Source organism: Serinus canaria, chromosome 5, assembly GCF_022539315.1.
Source record: "Serinus canaria isolate serCan28SL12 chromosome 5, serCan2020, whole genome shotgun sequence".
Taxonomy (NCBI): domain Eukaryota; kingdom Metazoa; phylum Chordata; class Aves; order Passeriformes; family Fringillidae; genus Serinus; species Serinus canaria.
Genome location: NC_066319.1, coordinates 25,325,709 through 25,347,710, shown reverse-complemented (window position 1 = coordinate 25,347,710; position 22,002 = coordinate 25,325,709). Strand labels below are relative to the sequence as shown.

At 45.4% G+C, this 22,002-nt stretch overlaps 2 protein-coding genes across 4 annotated transcripts in view; both read left to right on the top strand.

Annotated features, from left to right (window-relative positions):
- The first annotated feature begins 3,408 nt into the window (after positions 1 to 3,408).
- On the top strand, positions 3,409 to 10,628 carry LOC127059684 (uncharacterized). Its single transcript, XM_050975345.1, has 2 exons — positions 3,409 to 3,476; positions 8,542 to 10,628. The coding sequence occupies exon 2, from the start codon at positions 8,660 to 8,662 to the stop codon at positions 10,361 to 10,363; it is 1,704 nt and encodes a 567-aa protein (XP_050831302.1). The 5' UTR covers positions 3,409 to 3,476; positions 8,542 to 8,659; the 3' UTR covers positions 10,364 to 10,628.
- A 2,454-nt stretch (positions 10,629 to 13,082) lies between these two features.
- Positions 13,083 to 22,002, top strand: part of RPAP1 (RNA polymerase II associated protein 1) — a 39,335-nt gene continuing 30,415 nt past the window's right edge. For 2 of the 3 annotated variants that reach the window (XM_050975003.1, XM_009102060.4), the window contains exons 1-6: positions 13,083 to 13,159; positions 16,082 to 16,357; positions 17,244 to 17,392; positions 17,928 to 18,020; positions 19,340 to 19,520; positions 21,584 to 21,760. In XM_050975003.1, the coding sequence (XP_050830960.1) occupies positions 16,168 to 16,357; positions 17,244 to 17,392; positions 17,928 to 18,020; positions 19,340 to 19,520; positions 21,584 to 21,760 (790 nt within the window). In that variant the 5' untranslated portion in view covers positions 13,083 to 13,159; positions 16,082 to 16,167. The remainder of the gene's footprint in view (positions 13,160 to 16,081; positions 16,358 to 17,243; positions 17,393 to 17,927; positions 18,021 to 19,339; positions 19,521 to 21,583; positions 21,761 to 22,002) is intronic. The other variant, XM_050975002.1, reaches the window with a different exon arrangement.

Sequence of the window (22,002 nt, the reverse complement as noted above, 5' to 3'; positions counted from 1 at the left end):
AGCTGTACAGTGACTCGCTTTTAACTCATTTTCATTTGGATGTTGTAGTGAGGAGAGGAAAACCCAATATTATAGGGATACAATACATAGACTGAGCAAGAAATATCTGTATTTGCTGAAGAGGTGTGTTACTTCAGGATATTTTCATCTAGTCTGATAAAAATGGCATTTCTATAGAAACAACTGATGAAAAAAACAATAAAGAGGAAATCCCATGCTGTCAAAAGACAACATTATGTTCAACAGGTGCATTACTAGGGATGAGTAAATACTCTGCAGTTTTGGGTTTTTAAAATACACAAGCCTTTCCTCTCACATGGTTAAATCACTTCACATTGAGTATGCATGTGTGGTTTTTATTGGTGAAAAAGTAGAGATTTGATTTTAAATATCCCTACTTCACCTAGTCCCAGGGATGCCCTTTACTTAGTGGCGTGTTGCTGTCATGGACTGCCAGGATTCCATCCCAAAAGTACATCAGCTTTAAAAAAAGCTAACAAAAGTAAGATTTATATCCTGGACTGATCCCTTATGACAATTTGTTTTCCATTCACGGCAGACCTGCGTGCTGCCCACCACGCTGCTCTCCAGCTGCTCTGTTCTCAACTTCAGTTTCTGTCTTCTTGGCAGAAGAATTATCTGCTTCCATGATCACCTCCTCTTGAAAAACTCATCTTAATATTTGTCATCTCTGCAACATAGATAATACTGCTACATTTGCAGATTTACCTTTCTAATCCCACCAAGGGCACTGCCATATTGTTTTTGTAGTTCTGATCATCATAGCCCTGTTATCATCCAATGTGAAAGCATTCAGCTGTAGGCACTCCTGCCTCTCTCTGCTTGGGAAGACCAAAACCATGTTTTAGAAAGTCACATGAAACTGACTTGTGGCAAGGTAGAAGAAGGGATGAGAGAGATTTTCAGGGCTTATGAGAAGACTGACAATCTTTTAAAATCTTATAAAATAGCTCTCATTGAGTGAGGAATATTTGAGTTCACCAGCAAAGACTCCAAGACATGGACTGCTGGGAATTTCATTGCTAAAATTCCTTAGCAAATCCATGTAGGCATGTTGGTACTTATAATTTTATAGGATAAATATGAAGACACACAGGCATGATTTATTGATAGAGCAGAAGCTATATATAGTACCCTTAACTGTATTATTAAAACTGAAGGTAAATAAGTAATGGAATGAAGGAAAGATACATACAACTCTGACAGTTTTGATGGGAAGCATTCCTGTCTTGCAGTAATTAAAATCAAATATATTCTATTTGTATGTCTTTCTGGCAAAAAAGATTATTTCCTCATTTCACCTGCATGCTAAAAGACAGTGTGTGTGTGGCCACAGAAACTGTGCAGCCAGTGTGAGAGGAGTCAGGGAGGGAAAGTGCTCATGCCTGTCTTGAACCAGAGCCATAAGCAGCTGTCAGAGGGTCTAAGCAGTCCCAATGCTTCACCCAAGCACGTTCCAAGGCAAGCAGTGCCACGGCCTCCCTGCCTTACTGTCCAGCTGGGAGAACTGAACTGGGTGCATGGGAAACCATTCCCAAGTTCAGCCCCAGGAAAGCCTTGAACGGGCAGAGAGAGAAATCGGCTCTCAACACTGCATCTGCCCCACCCTTCTGTAAACCCAGTGGTGCTCTGATGGGTGGTCTGAAGATGAGTAGTGCAAAACCTAAAACCTTGCTTTCTCATTTTGCTTCAATCAGATGCACAATCTGTTGATTTCAATAGATTTTGGAGCAGCCCCACCTGACCTTCACTGCCCCAGAAGCAATGATTACAAAAGGCAAATAGGAGCCAAAGGACACCTTGGACTCCTCACTTCAATCAGCCAGACCTGTGATAGCAACAGAGTCCTGGAGCCATCAGGATGGTGGGTGGTTCCACAGAAAAAGGATAAGCTGCTGCTCTTGAAGTTTAACTGCAAGAAACCTGCACAATTATTTCAAAGTGTTTCTTGCATCCCAAACATAAATTGGGAACAACAATATTAAGTGGCAGATGGTGGTGGTAGGGTAGCAGTTATTTTCAGTGAAACAGAGCATTTGACACTCCATTTCTCAGCAGGCACTGCTATTCCTGAACTAGGTTTGACTTTAATATGATTTCTTTTGCTTCAGGGAGCACAAAGCAGAGCTCCCCCAGCTGATGAACTGCAGTCTGGCAGGGCAGCACTGGAGAAGCACTCCAAACACCTTGAGGCTCCCGTCTGCAAATCTCCAAAATGTAATTAAGAGCAGTTCTATTTATTCCTCCTTCTAGAAGCATCTATAAGCACACCAGATGTAACAGCACTAACTGCTTAAACATCTGTGCCAGAGTCATATGTCTGATCATAAGGTTAGAATCATGGTTACTCTTGGTTAGCTAGTATGCCTAATGGGACATCTTCAAGTCAATTCCTACTTCAAGGAGAGCTCAATGACCTAATATAGTGCAGTTGTCAACTTTACCATGTCAGGAACATGGTTGCTCATGAGAAGACATGAAGCTGAGGGAGATGTTTGCTGCCTAGCATTAAAAAAATTGTAATTTTCATTCCAATTTTTTATGAGTTAATCACAGTCTTGTTTCCCTGACAATATAGTTAAGGCTGCCTGTCTCCTGACAGGATGACGGATTACCTCTGTTTCTATAGATATAAGTGCTTTCAGTGACCATATTGGATAGACCTTGTTCCTGATTGTAATTTTGCTTTAGCATCACAGATTTCTGAAGGGATAAAAACCATGACGGATTATTTGTAATACGTGCCAAGCTTTATTAGAAACTATGAGAGAGCTGTAGAAACTTGTAGGAGCTTTGATTTTTATGCTGGTTATTGATTTTAGTGCTTGGTCAGCTTTCAGCCTTTTCACCTGAGAAGTGCATTCTCTGAGCATGAGAACAGACACAGATCCTCACTAGGGCTTGGGCTGGAGCAGGTGGGCTCACTGTTTGGAAAGGACTCACTGCCATAAGAAATGAAGCGCTGCGGGACATGGATAATAAATTACAGCAATGTTCACAGAGCTTTATGGATCTGCTCTCCCAAAACATCTCCGATCTCGGGCGCGGCCGCGCCCTCGGATCATGACAAGGCAGAGCTCCTGCGTGGCCACAAACGCGTTTCTGTGCGCAGGGCTGGCTGTGGGATGCAGGCGGCCGGTGTGTGGGCAGGAAAGCACCGCCGGGGCTGCCTCGGGCCGCACAAGCACAGGGCGAACCCACAGCCGCGGCTCGGCGGCGGGATGTCCCTCCAGGAGCCCGCGGCCGGGCGGAAGCAGCGGGCGGCCGTAACCACAGTGCCGGGAACCAGGGCCGTGATTAAGGCGTCAAAAGCCGAAATGAACATTCGATTAATTCAGTTGAACTCCCCGCGGGCCGCGAGGGCCAGGCCGCGCCGGCGGAAGTGACGGCAGCCGGGCGGAAGCGCCGCCCGGGGAGGGCGGAGGTGCCGGGGGAGCGGCGCGGTGCCGGCGCAGGTGAGTGGCGGCCCGAGCTGCCGAGAGCAGCGGCCCAGCGTGGCAATGTTTGCCTCAAAGCTTAAACGCTGCTGCTGGACAGCAATCGGGAGAGCACTGTGGAGCTCCGTTTCTCTGTAAAGTAAACGCCGTTCGCTATGACACACTGGTGCGGCACTGGTGCTTAGGGTCCCTTACTGTCATAACTGACCTTCCTGACCGGCCTCACGCTTGGACTAAAGTTGGTTGATTCAGAAGGGGATCTTGGCCCTCTAGGCGATCTGTGGCTTTATTGCCTTCTGTGCTCTTGAGATTTCTTTTAGTCTGAGATCTCTCGTCCCAACCACGCCTGTAAAACTTCCTGCAGGGCTGGTGGATTTTTCAGACTCTCCATGGCAGGACCACACCATGACAGAAAACGCTTTTGTGAGACTTTTAATATAGACAGGGAGTGCAACAGCAGATGATAGTGTGGCCACATAACAGTTGAGATGTTGTGCAGTGTAGAAGTGCTCACAAGCCTTGGACAGCATTTCTGGTCTGTTTCCTGTGTTCCTGGGACAATATCACAGTGTGTGGCTTGTGCTGGCTGGCTGGAGGTCCCTCTGGGCAACCAGATGGTGTATGGTGAGCTTTTAAGTAGCCAGTTGCAAGGCTGGAGGTAACGAGGCTGGGGTTAGTGCTGATCCTCAGGAGTTTGTTAGTTGTCCTGTGTGCTTTCTCTGAGCTCTGGGAGCAGGAATGAGGACTCCTGACAGCCAAGGAAATGTTGCTGATGTGCTGTGGTGGCCTCTATGGGTCATGGGAAAAGGTGCCCTGAGAAGAAAGCAAAGAGTTTTCCCTGCATTCCTTCTGTCTGCAGGTCCCACGTGGGTTGAAGCAAAGCCTTTGAGGAAAGGGTTCCTTGGAAGAGCATCCAGCCTCATTAACAATGGGTGCTTGGTTGTCTTCTTGAGCTGAGAGTTTTCCGGAGAAACAAAGGCAGTTTGAAGACACGCTGTATTTGTTGATTAAGTTTTATTAGGGAGAGACTTGGACAAGTTTCTGTAGAGCTCAGTGTGGAGGAGGCTTCTTGCAGAAAGCTTAGCAGCACTGTTTGCTTCCAACTGTGTGTTTTGTGCCTGTTAAAGCAGGCATCCTCCTCTTTTGGGCTTTGAAGCCTGTGATGACAGGGCAGGGAGCACTTGGCTTGGGATGTGTGTTCTGCTCCTTATGGATCTCAAAGAGGGTCCAAGCAAGTGAAGTCTGGCTGTGGGAGCCCCTTTGTGGCAGCAAGCTCCATAAATAAACAGCAAGTAGGTGTGTGCTTATGCTAGGAGTACACAAAAAAAGAAGGAGCTGTCTGTGGACGTTTCAGTTTTTGCTGTGCAGTTGCAAGGGGAGTGGGCTGAAAGGGAGCGGTTCTGCATCCTCAGCATCAGTGAGAGCCGCAGTGAGATCCCAGGTGTTTTGGTGTTGGTCCCTTCCCTAACAATAGCAGGGCACCAGAGCGGGGTGCTCCTTCCTGCCCAGAAGTGGCCTTTGGTGGATGGTTGTACACCAATACCTTGCATAAAACCAATAAACAAATGTAAAACACCATGGCCCTCTTTTTTCTCTCAGAACTAAGAGCATCTCACTTAACCAGCCCTGGTCAAGAATGAGATCCCTGAAAACAGTATAAATATTCCAAGGGTAGGTGATAAATTCTACAGGCAGTAACTCTTGTGTCTGAGCATGTTTCCCTACATATTTTATAATCAATTATGATAATAGTATAAGAGAAACTATTGCTTCAGGGCAGTGGCTGTTCCTGCACAAAGGTTGAACTCTGTTTTTGTCTGAGATTGGGACAGGGATTTGGTTCCATGCTTTGCATTTTCTGATGTGTTCTGCCTATCCCTATGGCAGATAATGGTAATTTTAAAAATCCAAGTCCACTTTTCCTTTCCAGCTTTTCAAGACATCTTGCCTGTGTCCTGCTGGGTTTTTAAAAGTGGAAGAAATCAAATATGCACACACTACTTCAACATACTGAGGGTGGGAGGGTGCCAAGTCTGCAGCATTAGTGCTGATCAGTGGCTGAAATTAACTTGAAATGTACTTGCAAACAGTTTACTTGCTGCCCGTGAGAAGTGGATTGCTGGTCCCAGGCTCTGGGAATCAGAAGTGGGGAGCAAGTGTCACCAATATTTTCCAGCTTGGTAGACGGGAGGTAGAATTGCCTTCCTGATGAGTTGTCATGTGCACATTGTAAAAAAGTCAGTATAAATCTCACCATTGTTTTTCAAGCCCAAATTGGCCTGGGCAGTAAATGAAGACGCTTGGAAATAGCACAGGTTCTGCCAATAAGGGGCCAGTGAAAGAGAATGAGAACAGGAGGGTCCACATGAGGAAGAAAGACATTTTTCACTTGAGAGATGTGAGTGAGCAGGAGAGCAGAGTCAGGGAGTGCATTGTCCAGATCTATGTGGACAGTTTTTTGCATCCTGCCAGGGATGTTAATGCTGGGATCTGGAGAAGATAGCATTCTCTGTAGCGATGCCTGTGGAGGGAGTTAAAGCAGATTAGGACATTAACAATATATTGGTGGGTAGCCTCAATGCCACAATAGTAGGACAAATCCAAAAAGAGATGGTTACTCACTCTGAAAATTTAGGTTTGCAAATTTCAGCAGAAATGGCACAAACCCCATCTTCTGAAGTAAAGCTTCTGGGAGTATGGTGGAGGGGAGGAAGAGTGTGTGTTCACCCCAAAACCTTGACTTCCCTTGAGCAAATTGAAATTCCTGGATAGAAGAAGGAGCTACAACATGCCCTTGCCCTGCTGGTAATTTGGAGAAAACACATTCTGGCTGTCTCCATCATAGCACATCCTTAACATGATTTAACACACCAGAGGACCACTGTGACTGCATCCCTGTCCATGCAGAAGTCTTAAAATTGGTAATATTTGAGGCTGGGTTATATCAGGTTTTAGGACCAATGCATCCAACAGGTCCACTTCATATCAAATGGGGCTTTGCAATTCATGGATTATCAATGCGTGTGTGGCAACTGAGACCTGAGGGTCCAACTCGCCCTTTCAGGTTTTATTTGCACAGCTCTAAAGATGCAAAAAAACTTTATTCAGTTTGGTAGAAGTGCCTCTGTGGCTAGTCTAGCTCTACAGGGAGCTGAAAAAATCAAATGGCAGAAATCAATTATTCTAGTGGGACCTTTCAAGGTCTTGAAACCCGTACTGGCCAGAACCCCACCTGGTGTTGCGGTTTTGCAGGGAGAAGTAGTAAGAAGGTGATATGAACAATTACATCATCACTGCCATATGCCTCAGATAGAGGAGGGAGCACCCAGAGTGGTCCAAGTACAGGAATTTCCTGGCAGTCAACTGGACCAGGAGCCTCCCTTCTTATATAAAACATACCCCTCAAGCTGACCCCCCCCAAGAAGTGTGTGGTTCACTGAGGCATCCTCCAAAAGAGAGAAATACTGAGCAGTGTTCTTATGTGTTGATTCAGGGGGCAGAATTGTGACAAGGGGAGAAGAAAGTGCTCAGATGGGAGAATCAGTAGCCATGTGATTGTTAGCAGGTGGGTAGGTAGATGGGTAGCAGGGTGATTATTAGAGGCTGACACTAAAGAACCAGTGTTTATTTATACAAACCCCAGTGCTGTTTTTAAGGGATGCAGCAATTGGCTCCCATTTTGTGAACAAAAGCAGTGGGGGATCTTTTGAGTTGCCAGTATGGCAGTGAGAGACATAAGAAGACATGCTAAACCTGTTAAGCAAAAGTGTTTCTTGGTGGGATGGAATCCTGCCCACCAGAAGAGGGATAATCTGGCTCACTGTTGAATAATCAGGTAGTTTCATTGACCTGTGCAGCAAATATGGCAGTGAAGGGAGAAGAAAAATGGAACTATCTGCTATAGTTGTTACCTGCCAAGGATTTAAGGATCTTTTTAAGAGAGCTGGTAACACGGGGTGGCCTGTCCATTGGGAACTCTGCAACACTGTCATCTCCGTCTGTAGCCAGTGTTGTACAGGGCTAGAGAAACAACACCCATTACAGGAGGCATCCCTTCACCAAGAACACAGAAAAGGCCTCTGGGAGACCTGGCAGGTAGACTATATAGGGCCTTTCCTGAAGTCAGGGTGGAAGCTGAGGCAGTAGCAAGAGCAGCAGGGCACAGCACAGTAAAGGGACTGAAGCTGTGATTTAATTGTTTGCCATGGCCCCAGTCCCTCCAATCCAATAGTAGTCACTTTACTGCTAAGGTGTCCAACTCATCCCTATACAGGTCACCAATTGTTGGCATCGGTGCTCGGCACCAGTTTATTATCTTACTGTAAAACTTTCATACCTTCTCTCTGTGAGTTCCCAGGGGCAGCTCCTCACAGCACTGACTCCTTTTTAATTTTCTTTTGCATGGCCAGCTGACTCCTTCCTAGCCCTTGCACAACCACCTGCCCCTTCCTCTTAACAGCACAGCCAGCAAACTCCACCTCTCTTCTCAATTACCTAACCCACTCTTTTATAGTACCTATCCTTATTGGACATGGCTGTGGCATATTAAGGGCAGGGCTGTTCCTGCTCTTTGGTAATTAGTACAGCTGCAACTGCTCAGGGACAAGATTGCCTTCAGCACTATCTCTATCCTCCTACAATCCATCCTCTTCCATCAGGGTGGTTCAAGAGTGGGCACAAGATGAAGGAATCCCGTAGATCTTTCACACACCATACTACCCCCAGGCAAATGAGATTGTTGAATGCACCAATGGACTCTTGAAGAGAAACCTGATTGGGCATGAACCTGATTGGGCAAGGGGGTGTGAAATGAGGTACATAGAGTCAGTAGCTTCTGGGGAGTTAATGGGTGCCTCTAACTCACGGTCTTTTGTCTTCACCCCCACCCATGCTCTCTGGAACAAAAGAATCTAAAGACTCTGCAAATCCTCTCCATTAGTTAGAACACCTGGTTTTGGTAGAATTACCAAGAGTGGGATTGGTACCCATGACCTTAAAAGAGCCACTTAACTCTAGTACCAGGTGGTGGATTGTTCCCTCCTTTTAATCATGTTTTGTTTTTATGCATGTATATGTTTTACAGATTATCTGAAATCCACTGCTGGACCTATGCTTTCAACTGTTGAGTGGACGGATCATTTTTTGTATTTTTTAGTTTGATTTTGCTAAGCCTATTTTGCCTTTTTTCACTAGCAAAAAAAATGGTGTGGGAAAAGTTTTTACTCTTATGTTATGGATGTATGATTTTGTCTCAAGCAACTGAAAATCAGAGTACTGAACCAAATTTAGCTTGGGAGTTGATACAAGGATTTATGCATATTTGGAATCATACAAATCAAGGAATATGTATTAATCTCCCCAACTCTGCATCAGAGGGGTTTAGATTTATGATGATTTGGTTAAATTTTTCGGAAATATTAACGAGAGAACTGGATAATCTTAAAAAGCCAGGAAGAAATGTTACCTGGGGGATGGTGGAGTCCCGGTTCCTAGACCAGAAAGAAGGACAACAGTGGGAGGCAAATGGGACATGGGTAGAATACAAGAACGCCTTTTACCAGCTCCCACATGACTCTACCTGGAGCGAATTATGGAATCAGACATGCTATCGGTCATTAGACACCAAGCCTTCTGAGACATTGCAAAATGTCACTTCTATCCCTTGCACGGTAGTACCGTGGTGGGATTCTCCTGCTGAGGGTGGGTTTTTTGAACATGAGTACAATTTTCGTTGGGATGCAGGATGGTGTATACAAATCCCTGATAACCCAGGAACCGTGCACCAAGTTAACCGAACAAATTATGAGTGGGCCTGGTCTTTGAAACAAATCTTTGACCCTATATCTACACTACAATGGGCTTCCAGGGTCCCCACAGGGAAAATAGTAGAATGGGAAGTGGAGAAATCAGACTGTAAGGACTATCAGACCACACTACCTAATGGAGAGAGCATCTGCTGGAAAGTGAGGAACCGTAGAAGTCTTACCCAGAGTAAATCAGAGACCTCCTTTCTGAATTGTTCCCGTGTATTAGATTGTACCACAGGAGCAGGTGAGCCTATAGAAACCTGGTACATCTCGGAGCTGAGAACTTTTATCCGGGACATGTGTACCTGTTGGGATTATCCCAACTACGGCTATCTAAACCAAGACACCCGATGCAATGGGTCTTATGAAAATTCAGAGACAGCACTATCCTGTGGCATTCCCATTACACACAGCCCTGACCAAAGAAAGGTCTGGAATTCAAGTAGCGAAGCACAGGAAGTTCCCCAAGGTGACCTGTATCAGTGTTCACAGGCCAAGTATCCCGCTCCACGGGGAACAGTATGGGCATGTTCAGATGGGAAAATGTATTCCCACTTGAACATGTATGATATGGCTGGACTCCAGTGTACTATTGGTTTTCCTACCATGTGTCCATCTAAAACATTCAATTATACGCTTTATCGTAACAACAAGGTGCAGAGAGAGATCCGCAATCCAACAGAGGCAAAAGGGTGGATTCAGGGGATTCAAGTGCCCGACTATTACACCTGGGGACAAAACGTTGCTTTAGACTTAGAATCATTTTTTGCGTCCAGTGGAGTTATCCAACAGCACAAGTATGTCTTGGAGAACTTAACTAAGCAAGTCCACGTGTTAAGCAACTGGACCGGACGCTCACTCAGGGAACCGAATGTGCAGGCCCTGCAGGCATCGGAAATGGCTTTGCAGAACCGATTAGCCATAGATATGTTGTTGTTGAAAGAGAATGGAGTGTGTGGGATGCTAAACCTCACAGATGGAGAATGCTGTGTCACTGTCCATAACGCCACCACCACCATAGAAGAGGCACGTCAGAAGATGAAGGAGATTGCTGAGCAAACGGGAGAACTGTTTCAAGCAATGCAACCGAAGGACTAGTTTGATGGACTGAGCCTGGATTGTGGATCACGTGTATCAAAGTGCCTTGGATTTATGGGATGGGGAAGGTGGCTTGTGTGCATTGACCTTACGATACTGTGTGGATTCTTGGGTTTGATGATAGGTCAAGAAGTCACGTCAAACTGTGATGCGTTCATTATGGTTATAGAGGAAAGGGATAGAATTTCTAGCACAATTTCTAGTATAATTCCATACCATTAGTGTCATGGCAAGAATGTGATTGGAGCAGGAGGAAGTCAGGGGCTGGAAGTGGAAGGGTGGCCATCTTTTGCTGTGCTCGGGGATGTGGCTTTTCTGGTGTGGTGCTCAAAGACAGCGCTGGTGAGCCCAAGAGCTGGTAAGCTGCTCCAAGAAAAAGAAAAGAGAGAAAGCAGCAGCATGGCAGAGCCCAGCTGAGCCATGTGGAGCCCAGGCTGCAGCTGCTGTGACAGCAGCCACTGGAGCTGCTGCTGGAACCAAGCTCTCCACTCCCACTCCTGCAAAGTCAGGCCCAGAAGGAGGGTCCTCTGACCTGCTTCAGAGCCCTGTCAGGTCCCACCAGGTTTTGCCTTGTCCCTGTTCTTCCGTTGTTTTCAGTCTGAGTGGGGAAAGTTAAATTGCAAGCCTTTCCAACATTCTGCTTTTGTTTTCCGATATACTCCATGCTGCCCAGCACAGGGCCAGCCATCATTTTGCCTTTTTCTTGGAAAACCACACTGGATGTGGTCTTTGGGAAGTGTTTTTTTTTTTTTGTTCAGTAGTGAATATCCTTTTGTGGGTAAAAGACTCTGTTTTGTACACTCTTTTTATTAATATTGTTGTGGTTATTGCAATTTTTCAGTAAACTGTGATTCCAATTTATAATGTCTCCTAGTGTTTCCTCCACTGCCGGAAAGGGGCAGGGGAAAGGGAGCAACTCAAGTAGGTTTAATATTCCCGCTGGGTTTTAAATCAGCACAGAGCTATAAGAAGGGGATGAAGATTGTTGGGATTTGTGAAAAGACTGGTGAGCTCATAAAGTAATAATTAAAAAATCTCATAAAAAGTCTCATAAAATAGCTCTCGTTGAGTGAGGAATATTTGAGTTCACCAGCAAAGACTCCAAGACATGGACTGCTGGGAATTTCATTGCTAGAATTCCTTAGCAAATCCATGTAGGCATGTTGGTATTTATAATTTTATAGGATAAATATGAAGACACACAGGCATGATTTATTGATAGAGCAGAAGCTATATATAGTACCCTTAACTGTATTATTAAAACTGAAGGTAAATAATTAATGGAATGAAGGAAAGATACATACAACTCTGACAGTTTTGATGGGAAGCATTCCTGTCTTGCAGTAATTAAAATCAAATATATTCTATTTGTATGTCTTTCTGGCAAAAAAGATTATTTCCTCATTTCACCTGCATGCTAAAAGACAGTGTGTGTGTGGCCACAGAAGCTGTGCAGCCAGTGTGAGAGGAGTCAGGGAGGGAAGGTGCTCATGCCTGTCTTGAACCAGAGCCATAATCAGCTGTCAGATGGTCTAAGCAGTACCAATGCTTCACCCAAGCACGTTCCAAGGCAAGCAGTGCCACGGCCTCCCTGCCTTACTGTCCAGCTGGGAGAACTGAACTGGGTGCATGGGAAACCATTCCCAAGTTCAGCCCCAGGAAAGCCTTGAACGGGCAGAGAGAGAAATCTGCTCACACCACTGCATCTGCCCCACCCTTCTGTAAACCCAGTGGTGCTCTGGTGGTTGGTCTGAAGATGAAGAGAAATCTAGAGATTTAAATGCTTTCAGTGGTCATAAAGGATGACATTTGTTTCTGGCTGTAATTTTTCAGTAGTATTGCAGTTTTCTAAACATACATAAAAAAAGCCCAAACAATGAAAAAGTGCCTAATGTTTTACAGCATCATATCACTATGTGGTGAGTCCTTCCCAAAAAGTCATCCCACCTGGTCCAGTCCAAGCCCTAGTGAGAATCTGTGCATATTCTCATGCTCAGAGAATTCTTTTCTCAGAATTCTCACCAGGGCCTATTGGTATCTCAAGGGAGGGTGTCAGAGGATGGAGGAGAGCTCTTCTTGATGGTGCCAAGAAGTCAGACAAATAAAGAATGGGCAGAAATGGATGCACAGGAAGTTCCACTTGCACATGAAGGAGAACTTATTGTACTTGTGACCAAGCACTGGAACAGGTTGTCCAGAGAGGTTGTGGAATCTCCCTCACTAGAAATATTCAAGAAGCTGGATGCAACCCTGTGCCCTGTGCTCTAGGAAGACCCTGCCTGAGGAGGGAGGGAGGTTGGACCAGATAACCAACTGTGGTGCCTTCCAAACTGCCTCGTTCTGTAAAAAAAGCTGAAAGTTGACCAAGCACGAAAGTCAATAACCAACATTAAAATCAAATCTTCCGCAAGTTCTGACAACTCTTGCATAGTTTCTAATAAAGCTTGACACGTATGACAAACATCCAGTCATGAATAATAAATTACAGCCATGTTCACAGAGCTTTATGCATCTGCTCTCCCAAAACACCTCCGATCATGACAAGGCAGAGCTCCTGCGTGGCCACAAACGCGTTTCTGCATGCGCAGGCGCTCGCTGTGGGATGCAGGCGCCGGTGTTTGGGCAGGAGAGCACGGCCGGGGCTGCCCCGGGCCGCACAAGCGCAGGCCGAGCTCCCGCGCCGCGCCTCGGGGGCGCTGCCAGCACCGGGTGCCGGGCCGGGCGGAAGTGACGGCGGCCGGGCGGAAGCGCCTCCGGGAGGGCGGAAGGAGCTGCGGGAGCGGCGGTGGCGCGCAGGTGAGTGGCGGCCGGGCTGTGGCGGCAGCGGGGCCTCTCCTGCCCGCGGGAACCCCGCGGCGGCGGGGCAGGCCCGCCTGGCCTCGCTCGGTGTAGCCGGCATGGGCACAGCACTTCTTTACCCTGGTGTCAAGAGGAGCGCGGCTGCGGGCTCCGCGAGGCCGCCGGTCCAGTGGCCGTGCCCGCCGTGCAGGGAGATGCTGCGGGATCTGTGCCGCTGTGTGCCTCCCTCCCTCTCTCCTTCCCTCCCTGCCCCCATCAGAGAGGCCTTGCTAGGCCGAGTCTCCGTCGGCTGTTTGAGACTGGCTTCAGAGTAGTTTGTGAAAGTCCATGAGGGCTGTGCACGCGGTGGGAACCCTGGCACTCATCATCTCTTCAGTGTGTTAATAGCAGCTGTTGTTTTTCATTTTATTTTGCACTGTTCTGGATCCTGTTTATTGCAGAGACTTCGAGACAAGCTGGGACAGCAACGTTTCTGTTGGCAAGGTGCTGTGTGCATGCACACGGTGTGTGCCCGACAGGCAGAGTCATAGTCACTGAGTCTTTTGTGACCAGCATGGGATGTGGAGCCACTTTGAGGAGAATTTCTTGCAGCTATTGACTCCTGTGGCTGGGGTTTTTCATCTCTGAGGAGTGTCTTTCCAGGGTCTGCCTTCTTTGTAGCAAGTAAAAGTGTCAAGAAGACTGTTGGCTATTACAGCATTGTGTGCAGTAAGGGTTTTTGTGACAGAGCAAGAATGCACATCACCATTTTGCAAAGGAGAGAATAATCCTGGCTGAGGCTTTCATTGCCTGCTGATCTCAAGTGGGGAAATTGTGCTTTTCCACTGGCTGCTGAGCTGCCCAGAAGAGAGTGAGATTTGACTCTCTGCTTCTCCTTTTAAATTCTTACCACAGCCAACAAGGTCTGAAGGAAGAGGTTAATTTGAGGCACTAATTGTGACAACAGAATCTTGTATTCCTCTTTCACCCAAATCTGATAACTTTGTCAAAATATTGCAAAGTTGTAGACTTGAGAATGGGTAAAAGGGCCTCCCCCAGGGTTCACAAATGACAGTAGCAGTCGTAGATGCTACATATATGTCAACATATATGTCTTTTCTCCTTAGACTGTGTCTGCTTTATAGATGTAACTGTCTCCCTTTGCATGTTGGGCTCTGCTGCTGTGGAATAAAAATGCGCTGTAAATGCAGATGAACAAGAAAAATTAAAAAGCCTACCAGTGTTGGATTTTATCAAGTAAGATGATAGCGTGTCCACACAGCAGTCACTGTGTAGTGGAGTGCAGAGGTGCTCATAGTCCTTGGACAGCATTTCTGATCTGTTTCCTGTGTTCCTGGGACAATATCACAGTGTGTGGCTTGTGCTGGCTGGCTGGAGGTCCCTCTGGGCAACCAGATGGTGTATGGTGAGCTTTTAAGTAGCCAGTTGCAAGGCTGGAGGTAACCAGGCTGCAGGATGCTGGGGTTAGTGCTGATCCTCAGGAGTTTGTTAGTTGTCCTGTGTGCTTTCTCTGAGCTCTGGGAGCAGGAATGAGGACTCCTGACAGCCAAGGAAATGTTGCTGATGTGCTGTGATGGCTTCTTTGGGACATAGGAAAAGGTGCCCTGAGAAGAAAGCAAAGAGTTTTCCCTGCATTCCTTCTGTCTGCAGGTCCCACGTGGGTTGAAGCAAAGCCTTTGAGGAAAGGGTTCCTTGGAAGAACATCCAGCATCATTAACAATGGGTGCTTGGTTGTCTTCTTGAGCTGAGAGTTTTCCGGAGAAACAAAGGCAGTTTGAAGACACGATGTATTTGTTGATTAAGTTTTATTAGGGAGAGACTTGGACAAGTTTCTGTAGAGCTCAGTGTGGAGGAGGCTTCTTGCAGAAAGCTTAGCAGCACTGTTTGCTTCCAACTGTGTGTTTTGTGCCTGTTAAAGCAGGCATCCTCCTCTTTTGGGCTTTGAAGCCTGTGATGACAGGGCAGGGAGCACTTGGCTTGGGATGCATGTTCCGCTCCTTATGGATCTCAAAGAGGGTCCAAGCAAGTGAAGTCTGGCTGTGGGAGCCCCTTTGTGGCAGCAAGCGCCATAAATAAACAGCAAGTAGGTGTGTGCTTATGCTAGGAGTGCAATGAAATGTATTTGCAAACAGTTTACTTGCTGCCTGTGAGAAGTGGATTGCTGGTCCCAGGCTCTGGGAATCAGAGGAGGTGAACAAGTCACCAGTATTTTCCTGCCTGGTAGATGGGAGGTGGAGTAGTTGCCTTCCTTGTGAGTTGTCATGTGCACAGTGTGAAAAAGTCAGTATAAATCTCACCATTGTTTTTCAAGCCCAAATTGGCCTGGGCAGTGAATGAAGATGCTTGGAAATAGCACAGGTTCTGCCAATAAGGGGCCAATGAAAGAGAATGAGAACAGGAGGGTCCACATGAGGAAGAAAGACATTTTTCACTTGGGAGATGTGAGTGAGCAGGAGAGCAAAGAGAGTTAGGGAGTGCATTGTCCAGATCTATGTGGACAGTCTCTTGCATCCTGCCAGGGATCTGGAGGAGATGGTATGCTGAAGGGGTAGGTTTATGTGATTCTGAGGTTCTTGGTTGGCATTGATAATTGAGCAACTCAAATCTGCTGTCTTGGACAAGATGTTACTCTGACTTTGCAAATCCCAGGCTGTGTTGTTGGCATTCTGGCCGTGATGCACTTTTTGTCTGTCTTTTTGCTGGCTGGATGCCATTCTGCTCCTAGCTGGCTGACAGACCTTGTGTAGTTGTGTCAAGTAGTCTTTTGTTCAGCAGTGAAGAAGAGGTTTTCGTTCATGTGGGGCTCCCATTTAAGTATTTGTGTTCGGGTGATCCGAAGTAGGGGCTCTGTGGTATGTACAGAAATGTAAGAGTGGGACAAAAATGAGTTTTCTCATGCTGTCCCCATCTTATCTTCAGGCAATCAGGTTCTGTTACCATTTTCCATGTGTTCAAGTCCTGTGTGAAAAGCACGTGTGGCTGGGCTGCAAGAGGAAGAAGGCAGGATGCTGTCGAGACCAAAGCCTGGGGAGTCCGAGGCTGACCTGCTACGCTTTCAGAACCAGTTCCTGGCAGCCAGAGCTTCACCTGCAGTGAAGATTGTGAAGAAAGCAGACAAGAGGAAAGGGAAGGAAGGGAGCACAGATGCTGACAGACCCCCGCTACAGGACAGCAAAGATGTAGTCATGTTGGATGGTAAATTCGTTTGTTTCTTTTAATTGCTGAGATTCTCTGTCTCTCAACCCAATGTTGCTTTTCCCATGCATTTGTGCCCTTCTTGCAGTATTATTTATTCCTTAGCCTTGGAAATTGGCTTGTCCAATGTTACTAGCATCCAGTAGAACCACCTTTTGTGCTGTAGTCCACATTTATCAGCTGTCTGTGGTACCTTGCCAGCAAGAGGTGTTTTCTGTAATTTGTACTGTTTGGACTCTCACTGCTTATTTTGCCAGCTATCCAGACCCAGTGTTTTTGAGATTTATCTCTCCTAGCAGCTTCAGTTTTCAGCCAGCAGATCTGGCTTATTTTTGTTTTCTCTGTCAATAGTAGCTGTAACACTTTTGTCATGTGCTTGATCTCAGAAGCACAAGGTGCGTTTTTAAAAGCGGCACTATAAATCTCGCAGTACTTTGCTCTAGGTAGAGGAAATACGATCTGCTTATCGCAGGTGGAAAGTAGTTTGTTCATGATTGTACAAATCCCTCACATTTAACAGTTTGCAGCAGAAATATGCTCTTTTATGCTTCAACACAACTTGCAAGGACAATATTTGTTTCTGTACAGCCTTGCTTCTTCCGTTAATACTTGCAGTGAGATCTCAGTGCCTTTGCCTGCTTATGGAGCTCTTTGGAAAGACCTTGTGCCAATACATAAATAGAATCTTCAAGCATGTTTCTCTCCACTACACACTTTAAGTTAGAGACAGGGGACTCTTAATCGTCTTATTGCTTCCTTATCTTTATTTGTCATCAGAGGAATAAAAGGTACTATTAGGAGGCCTTGGTCTGGTACCTATAGCACAGTAGTTATACAGCAAATAACTTGACTGCATTTTTTTTTTCTTATTGCTTCCTCTCCTCAGGTTTTCCTGATACTCTCCCAGCTCTAACTCCAGCTCCTCCAAAGAAGTCCAAGATCAAAAGTGCTAGTGTCCACTTTGAGGATGAAGATCCAGAAGAAAGATTGGAGACTCATGATCGACACATTACAGCAGTCTTCAGCAAAATTATTGTATGTCTGTCTTTTGTGTGATGATCTAGTGTTTGTTTATTTGAATGCTCTGAACTAAGCAGGGATAAAGGGCTCTGTGGCTGCTTTTAATTTCTGTGTAAGGAAGCAGCACCGTAGACCAGTGTCCTGGAGCTCCTTGAAAGAAAAAAACTCTTTGGGTGTATTTTTTTTCCTCTCAGTTAAATATATTTTCAGATCTGCCTTCCAGCCCTGGCTGCCTACAGGTCACACTGATTGTATGCAGGCATGTGCTGTAGTGTGGATTTGGGTGAGTTCTGAACTCTACTAGGGATGTTCTCCTTGCTTTGCACTGGCCTGGGTTTTCCTTTATCTGATTCTTTGAGTGATGTGTGGAGTTTGGCAGCCCCGTCTTTTGGAAAATAGCCTCACTTTGTCTCTAAATAAGCACAAGATATTCTGAGCATGATGGCAATGTGAGCTGCAGAGCTGGGAGATTTTGAACCTGCTCTCAGTAAATGATACAAACATGTCTGGCTGTTGCAATGGTTTTACAGGGTTTGAATTTTTTCTTCAGGAACGAGACACAAGTGCAGTAGCAGTGACCATGCCAGTGCCCACGGGAGACCCATTCCCAAGGACGTTTCACCGTGATGAGATAAAAAGTGAGGTAAGATCAGGAGCAGATGTTTTATGCTACCTTCATTAACAATTGAACTTTCTCCCACTAAAGCCTAATACTTAGAGGGGCTTGGTAGGGCTCAAAATAACCAATTTAGTATGCTGGAGATAATGAGCTAGCTCAATGTATCTGTGGCATTGCCACCTAAGTGAAGGACAGAGTTCTTCTACCGAGCTGCCAAGTAGCTACTCCATACCCTGCAGTTAAGTAACATTAGAATCTTCTTGGTTTAGCCTTCTTCAGCTAACTTTATGAAGGTGGATCAAATCTGCAGTGCTGTAATAGAATTTATCCAGTTCTGCTTGTTTTTCTCTGAGGAGCAATCTCTGTTGCTTTGTCCACCAGGTTCTTATTGAAATTGCACCTGATTTCTCCTGGCATAACATTTGAGTATGGTTGGCCAGGTTATCTTTAGCAGCTTTTTTGATTTTGATATAATTATTTTCTGAGGCTGTAAAACTGGAAGCCATGGTTGCTATTATCAGTCACTGCTGTAGTAGCAAGGACTGCTAGCTGAGTGGGAGTCAGATGCTGGGAGTTGATGTGTGATTGACAGCTGTGGTTGCTTTGAGGAGGTAGCTTGTTTTGAAGGACAGCTTTTTTGAAAGGTGAGAGTAATACTTTTTAAACTACCAGTTATTTTTATCTGATGCAGAAGTGCTCAAAGCAGCTACCAAATGCCTTTTAAGCTTCTTCTGTGGGCTGGGGACATGCAAGAGATTTTTTGCTTAGTCTCCTTTGGATTTCCTGTGCATGCCCTGTGCAAGGCTGTTCAGAGCCATGCCCTTCCATTACCTAGGCAAGAAACACAGTAATTTAGCCAGGATTATTTTAGCACTACTTGCCCACTTCTTACTGTGTAAATCTCTTCACCCTGCTGCTCACTAATCACCTTATAAGAAGTCTGTTCCAAGCATGTGGTGAGCACAGTGATGTACAGCTCCATTTATACTCAGAAATCCAAGGTATTCAGCTATGCAGAGCTTCCAAACAGCAGGAAAGCTGTAACTATTGTGTTTGGTGGCATTTTAAGTGTATTTTCCTTGCTTGAATTATCTTATAATTAATAATTTTCCTTCTCTAAATGCCAAATTATCCATGTCTTTGTCTCTCTGTCATAGCAGCAAACTGTGTGTTAAAGTCAAACATGCACAGAAAAGGACAGGTGACTGCCAGCAGCCTCCTCATATCATGTCCCAAAGTCTGATCAGAGGGTGTCTTTAGTGTCAGATCTATAAATTTGTTAGTGGCAGGTGTGTAGGGAGACTCTGGATAGAAAACTGAGTACGTGGCTTCCCCGTTTGCAGGTGCAGCTGGGGTGTGGAAGAAAAAGCATCTTTGCACAGAAGATGGCAGCAAAAAGAGCTGCTGAAAAGGCAGCGACGGCTCCCTCTGCTGCCGAGTGCGTGGAAGTACGATCAGCTGCTCCGGATGCCTTGGATCCTGTGGGATCCGTGGGAGAGGCGCCTCTCCCCAGCAGCAGGGGTGGTAAGTGGAGAAGGTTCTGCTCATGCAGCTGACTGTATTTACATAGTCTTAGCAACCATAACGTCAGCGCACCATATTTTTCAATTAGGGTAGCATTGCTGTCCTCAGTTTAGGAATCTCAAGGTCAGTTGGAATGTCTGTATTGTGGCAATGATTTGAAATGGTCTGAGATGCAAACTAAAAATTCTAAGGAGAAAATTCTGAGATGCATTCTAAAAGTTTGGTTCCCTTTCTCACTGGTTTCCTTTTTTGCTTCACACAGTGAAGTAGATTTAATGTTCAAGGTTCTTGTCCTCCTTTTCCTTTCTGTTTGTTATGTGTAAAGTTTTTCTTGTTTCATCACTGATTTCCACAATTTTGGGAAGAGGGTGGTTCTGTGTTGAAAGCGTTTGAGACCACTGTGATGTGGGTTCTCACTCCTACTGAAATGTTTGAAAGCTCAGTTTTCTGTCACCAGATCTGCTGCCATGAGACTGTGGCTTTGCTCCATAAGGAATGCTGTGAAGCAGTGCTGATGAGTCACTGCCACCTCCAGCAGTTACTTGTCTGACAGCAACGTGACAAGGAAAGATGAAGTCAGTTTAACTGTTACCAGCATCTCCAGGCTTTTTTTGTAATTTGTGTTGTCTGGGGCAGTCCAGTTTGCTGAGGAGCTCCCTGTGTCTGAGTTTTAGCCTGACATGCTCTTTTTCACCTTGAAATAGAGGTGAGATGTCATTTCAAGATTATCACCATTTGGCTAAGGTTTGTGTCAGCCCTGCCCCCTGTTAGAGAATTGATAAGAGAGCTGCCGGTGTGCTGTGCTGTGTGTGCCTAAATCCACCATCCAGGTCACTATACTGTACTTACTGTATGTCCTGTTATAATTGGACATGTATAATTCTGTCTGAGAAAGCTGAAAGGGAAATGGAGCAGCCATATAGCTGTCATCTCTTGAACATGAACGCTTCTAAAATGTAATAGCATGACAAAGAGATTACAAAATGGCTTTGCCTCTTCAGCCAGACTGTTGTGGCAGGATCATTAGAAGCAAGAGAAGAAGGGAGCTTAATTTCTTATAGTAACAACATATTTGTTCGTTGTAATACTTAGTTTAATTGCTGGTGGTGGGAGGTTTGCTGAAGCTTTTGCCAGGTCACCCTGTCTTATCTCTCTCTTTCTGCTCAATATGCAAAACAACTGTGGCAGTGACATCCAATCTTTCTGGTGTTATGTTGAGAGTCATTGCTGCTGTTTGAAGAGGGATTTGATGCTTTCAGGGCTGGCTGGTTTAGGGACATAGGGATGGTCCAAGTCAATATGTGGAGTATATGAATAAAACACAAGCAATAAAGTTGCAAAGTCAGCGCCTTGTATAGTGGGTTACAGAAGAGCTGGAGGGTTCTCACTGACCAAAGGAGCATGTTACCTGGTGCTATGTTAAATGAAACGAACATTTAAAATGACATTTAGATCAGATGATAAAGGGGACTCTGTTTTGTTCAGAGTAGGGAGAATGTCCCTTGCTGCAACTTCTACTATATTTAACCCTTGAAGGTGAGTATAGGACATTGTTAGAAACAAAAATGCATGTGTTGAGAATTGATCCTGTATCACTCTGGGAGCTGGTTTACCTCATCTAATTTTCTGTCTTACTCAGCAGCTATTTACTAGGTCATGGTTCAGCTGACTTACGAATATGGGTTCAGACATTCCCGGGCAGAGAAAGAATCTAGTACTCACTAGGTTGGAAGAATACTCTGATGCATGAGTTGTGAATTATGCTGTTTAACTTTTTGTGCTGTTGCTTTGCATTAAAGAAACATAATTCCTTTCCCCTGCCATCCTCCTCAATCTCCCAAAGAAACAAGCTGGAAATTATGTCAACATGTTTGTTGTGACATGGAAGCACAAATGGTTTAATTTTGTTTGAAAATAAACTAAACTTCTTTACTTCTGTAGTTAAAGAAAAAAAAAACGAAACAAAAGGAGAAATTATGCAAGCTTGTTAGTGACAGAGTTGAGATTTATTCGTGATGCTGCAGACACAGATCACTAACTGCTTTCTCTGCTGCTTCTTATAGATAAAGGTGATGACTTTTTGACCTCTCAGCGTCCTTGTCTCATAACGGGAGAGGGTCTTGGAAGCCAAAAGAGTGAGCAGGAAGCTCAAGCTATTCACAAAGAGAACTTGGAGAAGCTGCGGTCCATGTCTGAGGAAGAGATCCTGCAGGAGCAGGCGAGGCTTCTGGCTCAGCTGGGTATGTGCTTCCCAGGGTCAGCTCTAGAGTTGAGGCAACTTATTGAATGTGGAGGTGTCCCAAAGTCTTAGCAAATTCACGGGTCAATGATGGGAACTTGGAATTCCTGCTCATTCCATATATGGATAATCTTGCTTCCACATCATGTCAGTAGCTTATGAGTAAGAACTAAGTGTGAAGAAATTAAAAAGTGTTTTTTCAGTGAGGGTTGGTTTGGCTTAAGTCTTTCTTGTCACCCCTCT